Source organism: Spea bombifrons, chromosome 2, assembly GCF_027358695.1.
Source record: "Spea bombifrons isolate aSpeBom1 chromosome 2, aSpeBom1.2.pri, whole genome shotgun sequence".
Classification (NCBI taxonomy): Eukaryota; Metazoa; Chordata; class Amphibia; order Anura; family Pelobatidae; genus Spea; species Spea bombifrons.
Genome location: NC_071088.1, coordinates 6,348,751 through 6,356,411, shown reverse-complemented (window position 1 = coordinate 6,356,411; position 7,661 = coordinate 6,348,751). Strand labels below are relative to the sequence as shown.

Sequence of the window (7,661 nt, the reverse complement as noted above, 5' to 3'; positions counted from 1 at the left end):
AAGTTGGACGCAAACTGGACAGAGACATCTGATGACAGGAGAGTTGTTGCAGAGCACAATGTACCCCGCACACAGGAGGTAGGCTTTATGTTGTCCAAACAGGAACAGAGAGCACTCATTGGATACAACCCTAAGATCATCACAGCATTCTTCAGAACATTGTCCAGTGCAGCGCTCCAACCAATGAGAACGAAGAAGAAAATAAACAGCAATTTAACAACAGACCCTTACAATACTATAGGGTTTCAGACAAAGATATCACCATTGTTATGGGAGACTTCAACGTTAAGAAGTCACAGGGCATGAAAGCACAGGGTACGAACAAGTTATTAGGGACCCATGTGCTGAAGCAAGTGAGTGAGAATGGAGAGAGATACGCAGACCTGTGTCAACTCAACAACAACCTGGTCATCGGAGGCAGTGTAACAGGGACCTAAGCAAGTATGCCAAATTGTCAGGAACCGGGTAATCAGGCGGGGTAGCAACCCAGTCGCAGGGTATACTTGGGGTTCCGTCTGTATCCCATGATGCCTCATACGGAAGATACAGACAGGCGTAAAGAAAGACAACACAGGCAGGATACTATGATATAGGCTATATTGAGGAAACTGGCAGGACAAGTAAGTACAGATAATAAGTCTCTTTGGCAGGAGGCCCAATGGCAGGGCGCACGGCAGGAAGAATACAGGGTCAGGTACTGGGCCAGAGCAAGCGGTCCTCACAAATTTGTGCAAAGGCCCTGACTGAAGGGCAGGGCAGGTTTATAAAGGCAGGGTTAATCCAGGGTAACAAGCCCTAGCTGCTTGCAATAAGGAGGTCTGGGTGCTCCAGAGAGAGAAGGGCTGCCACTAGTGGTTGTAGGTAAACATGAGAGTGAATAATTATTAGTGCATAGTCCTGGCAGGCATGGTGGATCCTAACACAAATAGAGAAAAATCATACTCCTTTCTGGACCAGGTAAAGTCTTCAACCGGGCCCTCGTATGGAGAATGATGGACGCCACAGCTACAGCAGACAGGCTTCCGGCAGAACAGATCGTACACACACCAGATAGCAATAGTTATTTGCCGATGACCTTGCACTTATTTTTTTACGGCAAACAGCTGATGGAAGAGAAGTCCATCCAGCTGATGGACAGATTTGTCTGAACCTCTGCATGGGCAAGACCAAGATCCTCAAGATAAATCCCATCAGCAATGACCCAATCACACTGATGGAAGCCCCCTGAAAAAAGTGCAGTGCTTCAACCTACCTGGGCAGCTTCAACCAGCAGGGTGGCACTGATGTCGTTGTTAAGGCAAGGACTGGCAAGGCAAGAGCGGCCTTCTTACAGCTCATCTGGAGCTACAGAGGGCTGTCTTTGGCAACAAAGATTGGACTGTTCAACTCCAGCGTGAAATCAGTCCTACTTTATGGAGCTGAAACCTGGAGGACCATCAAAACAACCACCAAGAAGGTCCAGGCCTTCATCAACAGCAGTCTCAGGAAGGGACTCCAGATCTCCTGGCCATCATGAATGATAGCACTAGTATTTGCCGTTGGCTATTATATGAAGTCTTTAGTTGCAATTGATACCTTTTGTTGGTTTAACATTGATTTTTTATATATATATACAGTATATATATTTCTATATTGTTAATTTGAATTTGTGAACACCATAACACAGGTTTATTTAGTGCATCCAACTGTAAAAGGTAGATTTTCGGAAAGGTGATCAAATCTAAGAAATGGTTAAATGGGATCAGGATTTTAGAGCTCATAAAGTGATTAGGTGGATTGTTTCCCATCTTTTACCCCCAAAATCTCCTGTGAACACCACCTAAGAAAAGGGTGAAGTATATTTTAAAGTTGTCTTGGCCATGTACTTTATTGTTGTTTCAAATGGCCAAAGTGTGATACCTTTGTGTCGTGGGTTGTCATTACTGGCTTGGCTAGGGGATTTACTGCTACTGTGTATGTGACCTTGGGACTTTTTCTTGGTGCAATGCTTCCATCTGAAGATCATCAGGTGGTCCCAAGTGACTAATCTTTAAAGAAGAACCGCACTGGATGACCATGTCCCGCTCTTGTTCTTATGGTATGGCATTCCCCTAAGGGATCTTCTTGCCCCTCACCCACCAAAAAGCTAGTCCAGGGTCTCAGGGTCTCAGCTCCAGCAGAGGTGGTAGCCTCTCTGATATATACTCATGGGCTCTATTGGTTGATCGGGGTTCTCTGGGCTTCCATGGGCCAGTTAGGTTGATCAGTATGGAGCATAGAAAACTCATCCACAAAACATAGTGTACGTGGATATGATGTCATAGCTGCATCAGCATAGACAGCGGCAGTGTCGGACATAGTAGGTGGAGGTGGCTGGGGTTTTGCTGGGTTTTTGCTGTGGGTAGGCCAAAGTCTCAACCAAAACAGGCCAATGTTTCCTTGATAAGGCTTTTAATGATAAATATACCAGGACAACCGCCTGTTCAGGTGCTTTTCTTTAATGTTATGTGTTTTGTGCAGTTGTTCTGTGTCTTTCAGATCACCTAAATTATTTTATTACATCTAAATTAACTCACACAAGAAAAGCATGTTCATTTTAATTTGCATGTTTTATTAAATTACACACGTGCCTGGCTGTAACAAATTAACACACAGAAGGTATTCGTTTTACATCGGGGGGGTCTGATCTTTCATCCACTATACGGGTTGATGATATTTTCGTTGGATGGTTTGTTCCACTGGCAGAGACTGGTTTGCTTTTAGCTCCATTTATAAGAGGCATTCTGAAAAAGAAGAGGAAAATCACCTTAAGTACAGTGCAAGGAACATTCCATTTTTACTGGGATGGCGCACTTCGACTTTCTTAAAACCTCTGCCCCCTCTTGGTTAATGTATTTAATAGACAGGGCCGCCATCAGTGGGGTACAGCCCATACAGCTGTAAGGGGTCCGGCAACACAGAGGGGTATGCAGAGGGGTGACAGGGAGATGTTGCCACAGGAGGGATTGGCACAGGAGAATGGGCACTAAAGGGCAAATATGTATGGAACACGGTTAGAGAGGGGGCAGGTGGGTGCGGACACTAAATGGGAAGCAGTGGTGTACAGACACTGATGGGAGAGGAAGGCAGAGGGGTATGGGTAGAGGGTGGTAGATGTTATGGGCACTGGGGGAGAGGGTGCCAGAGGGTATGTGCACTGGGGCAGAGTGTGGTAGAGGATATGGGTACTGGGGGAGAGGGTGGTAGAGGGTATGGGCACTGGGGGGGAGAGGGTGGTAGAGGGTATGGGCACTGGGGGAGAGGGTGGCAGAGTTGTATGGGTACTGGCAGAGAGGGTGGCAGAGGGGGTATGGGCACTGGGGGAGAGGGGGAGAGGGTGGTAGTGGATATGGGTACTGGGGAGAAGGTGGCAGAGGGGTATGGGCACTGGGGAGAGGGTGGTAGAGGGTATGGGCATGGTGGCAGATCGTAGAAGAGGGGTATGGGCACTGGGGGCACTGAGGGGAAGAAAAGGGAAATAGAGGACAGGGGAAAGTGATGTGGTGCCAAATCTTATCCCATCATGGCTGGTATTCCAAAGGTTGAAAAGTAATCCCAAAAGCATATTCCATGTCATTTATCAGTTAACAACAGATGAAAGGGGATGCTATTCTCATTGGGGTTTTAGAGATAAGAGTCGCAGACCAAACATGGACAATTTAGGAGGAAAAACACTCAAAACAATTACTTTATATTACTGGTCTTATACGCTTAACCATGCGGTGACAATAGACCCCCTTTGATTGGATTCATGGAATTTACCATCGTCTGGCCGAGCGTAGAAGCACCAGATGGCGTTTGGCAGAGTGTTGTCGTAGCAGCAGCCCTTGTTGAAGCACTCGGAGGCGGAAATTCCCGGTGGTCCGCAGTTCACTCTCGCTACCGGTTCTACAGAGCACTGGGCCTGAGCTAAACAACACAAGAGACATTAACACAATCAGAATATCCAAGACCATCGTACGAGTCCCATGATAAACACGCAGAAAGTACGGCTGCCAATGGAGCCACGGATGGGAAGAAATAACTAATAACATGTCATGGGCCCCTCGGGTTACTCATCAACTGTACCATTAACATTGCAGGTGTCCAAATTGGGTATTAGATGTGATGTAAGTGTTAATTTACTGCGAAGGTGGTAGATAAGTGGAACAACCTCCCAGCAGAGGTGGTAGAGGGTAATACAGTGAGGGTATTAAACATGCATGGGATAGGCATATGGCTCCTGAATCTAAGGCGAGACCCACGACTGATTAAGGTCTGAGTCTTTACAGCAGGATAAGCTGGCAGACTGGATGAGCCGAATGGGGCCGATCTGCCAGCAAATTATATATTTTTTTATATATATATATATTTTAAAACAATAGGATGTTCCTGCTTTCGCATAGGTGAGTCAGTCAATGCTCTAGTCATCTACTGCCAAGCAGGTACAGTATTAATATAAATGATGAGATGATATTTCTATAATTATATCAAATTTAAATATTTTTTTCAAGAGGATTTTTTAGTTTCTACGGCAACAACCTATTAGTGCCTGATTTTACATCACCTGACAAACATTCCATAAAATATTTTTGTATTATTGAGGTGTTACCATGTATACAGATTTATTTCCTAATGAGTTTTTCATGATTCTCCTAGAGCAAGAGGTCATAATCTAAAACTAGAGGCTTAGCTGTAATATAAGGAAGTTTTGCTTTACTGAGCAGGTAGTAGATAAGTAGCCTCCCAGCAGAAGTGGTAGAGGGTAGTACAGTGAAGGGATTTAAACATGCATAAGATAGGAATATGGCTCCTGAATCTAAGTTGAGACCGATGACTGATTAAAATGGCTAAATTGGTCTTATTTGGCATCAAATAACTAAAAAAGGCAAAAAATAAACTAATTAATCTTTTTTATAATGTGTACTTTAACCATTTAATGTTTAAAGGTGTAAGAAAACAAGGGATCCATTACCTATACAGTACTGAAGAAGACACATATAGATAATCAATGGTAATGGAAAATAATTCGGTTCCGTATGGTTCTGTCACAAATTTGCATTTCTAGTAAAAATGCATTATTTTCCTAATAAAATGGGTTTGCCTTTTAATGAATTATTGCAGGCGCACCAATCGCTTTGGGGGATTTTGGTACTTACTGAGAGCTGCCTGCCCATTGGCTGAGCTGAAGGAGCCCACGATCAGGGCGATGGCGAGTAAGCAGAACACCTTGTACTCCATTGCAGGTCTTTGGTCTCAGTCTTGCCGGGGATATGGTGGGTTTGAGCGTGGGGTTGAGCGTACACTCAGCGGATCTCTTTATATGCCTGGTCTTGGTGGTTTAATCTCGTCTCATGACATAGGAAAAGGCGAGTCCACCCAGGTGACACTACCCCCGACACAATCGTATCCATTCATAAATCTTTGCTTTGGCACAGCTCGGCACGGATACACCCCAGAATCATTCCCACTGGTCATTCCCATCTGTTTGGATCTCTTGTTATCTGACTTCGAAGGCTGCCAACTTCAATATTACGCTGAATAAGAAAGTGCGTGGGTCCCGGCACAAAATATTCAGTGACACAACCAGCTGTAATAGTTTCCTACGCGGGGTCAAGTCATACGGCGTTAGTGAATATCTCATTATTTGGACTTGTAGGGTCAGATCGTCCCACCGAGCAATAGACTTTAACCTTAGAATGTGGATTTTTCACTTTTCTGCAGTCCCCTGGGGTAGAGATGGGGTAAAAAGCATTGTTCCTGGGAGAGATATCATAAGAAACGCACAATTTCACCCCGTTTTGGGGTAACTCCTATCGTGAAGGTAGCACAGAAACCACAAATAGCCTGCTAACATCATGACACACACTACTACTACTCTACTCGTTCACGTGTTGTGTATTTTCACCAGTGTTCTCACTCACTTCTTCTCTGTGGGACCGCCAGAGCACGAGCGAAGAAAGAAGAATGAAGAAAAAGAATACAGAAGAACAAGAAGACAAGAAGCAGGGCTGCGGAAAAAGAGATAGGGGCACAGAAGGGGTCGGCGGAGAAGTTGGGGCCATTGAGGTCGTGAAGGAGAGCTTGAGAGTGGATTTCGTCTGAACCGAAAGAGCAGGAAACAAAATTAATTGTCCGAAAATGAAACGAAGAAAACGTCCGAATGGTTTTTGGTCCCTGTGCAAGTCTATTTACCAGTTTGTTTAAAAAGTTTCATACAATGTTCGCGCATGTTGGATTTTTTTTTTTATGTAAGTCCGGATCGAGGCATGTCGGAGCTGCGTAAAAAAGCCAGGGTTCCACTCTATTTACTTACAGAACGCCAGGAGGTTCCGTAGCGCAATTACAATAGGAAAAACATTAAAGTTGGCAGTATACAAAATTAAAAATAATAGAAATTGAAAGAATAAAATAGAAATAATTAAAAGTAATTTTACATTACATTACATTAGGCTCTGGTGTTTGGTGTTGGCTGTTTTTGGGGGGTTTAGAAGCAAATGTCCTTCAAGACGTCCTAGATCATGTATCAACTACATGCCAACTGGCAGGATAAACATGTCACTCAAAACTTCTGTTGCATTTATTATTATTTTTTAATTAATTAATTACATTTTCTTAATTAGTAATGATAATTACTCCAGAACCATGCTCCCTGAATGTACAAACGTTATCAGTCCTGTCTCTATGTGATGATGCTGATACAGTGGCTGTGGTCCTTGGTCTTCTGTTCGGGAGTCAAGTAGACCTGACATCCGATGGAAAAGATCTGCCGTCCCCGTTCTCCTTGCCATCTTACATCAATAAAGTCTAAGGAAGGGAGAAGATGCTGCATAGTGTCGTCAACCTGCTCTCCTCCAGGACCACCAAGACTTATTATTACGCTTTCCCTTCCTACAGGCGTTAGAAGGCCTAGGACTAAAGCAGACCAAACTCATTTGGGTGGGATTAAGAGTGGTTTAAAATGGGCAATAAGGGATGAGGAATAGGTGGCCAGAAGCAGAAGTAGTCATGGAGGAAGCCAAATTAATTTCTACTTCCCCTTCCTCCTACCCGGTTAGGGTGACGTTATGGGAACGCCATAGGGGGTGCCATAGTAATAATCTTGGTTATCGAGACCATGCATGGGTGCAAGGGAGGGGACACTTGGATACCAGAACCACAGATATGTTTGGTTCCTTCAACCTAGACCACCAGGCGCATGGCCATGGTCAGCCTAGTCCACATCTGATCAGCTACCTGTGAGGCTAAACTGGTGGAGGCACCATGAGTGTTTAGTACATGCAGAAGATGGGTACCTTAAGTCATTATCAACTAGGATGCAAGAAACCCTAGGACCGGCCCTGGACGCGGCCACCAGCCTTCCCCATAGGATATTGATCTTTAAATGAAGAGGCCAACGATGAAAGTGTTCCAGCGGAGAGCCTGTAAACACACTTCAGGTGATCGCATTTCCAGCAGGAGACTCATGTGCTTGTTTTGTCTCCGCAGGTGACATCCAAGCATCTCGAGACAATAGATCCCGGGTGTCTCCTTTCACATAGACCATCTATTTGTCTTTACAGTAAAGGCTTCTCGCTACGCATTGTCTTCCCAGTCAAAAGTAACGCTTCTTTACAATTCCTAACGCGAATAAAATAATTATTTCAGTGCTGAAAACGTCAGAA

General features: G+C 44.5%; 1 protein-coding gene across 1 annotated transcript; it reads right to left on the bottom strand.

Moving 5' to 3' along the window:
- Window positions 1-2,626: 2,626 nt before the first annotated feature.
- Window positions 2,627-5,273, bottom strand: LOC128473452 (putative gastrointestinal growth factor xP1). Its single transcript, XM_053455669.1, has 3 exons — window positions 5,157-5,273; window positions 3,781-3,927; window positions 2,627-2,762 (listed from the first exon to the last, which is right to left on the bottom strand). The coding sequence occupies exons 1-3, from the start codon at window positions 5,236-5,238 to the stop codon at window positions 2,749-2,751; spliced, it is 243 nt and encodes an 80-aa protein (XP_053311644.1). The 5' UTR covers window positions 5,239-5,273; the 3' UTR covers window positions 2,627-2,748.
- Between the last annotated feature and the right edge of the window lie 2,388 nt (window positions 5,274-7,661).

What these genes read in the sequence shown, in the direction of transcription:
- LOC128473452 (XM_053455669.1), bottom strand. Translation starts at nt 5,238, where the DNA reads ATGGAGTACAAGGTGTTCTGCTTACTCGCCATCGCCCTGATCGTGGGC. An exon ending in CAATGGGCAGGCAGCTCTCA is followed by an intron (nt 3,928 to 5,156) that starts GTAAGTACCAAA and finishes TGTGTTGTTTAG; the next exon opens with CTCAGGCCCAGTGCTCTGTA.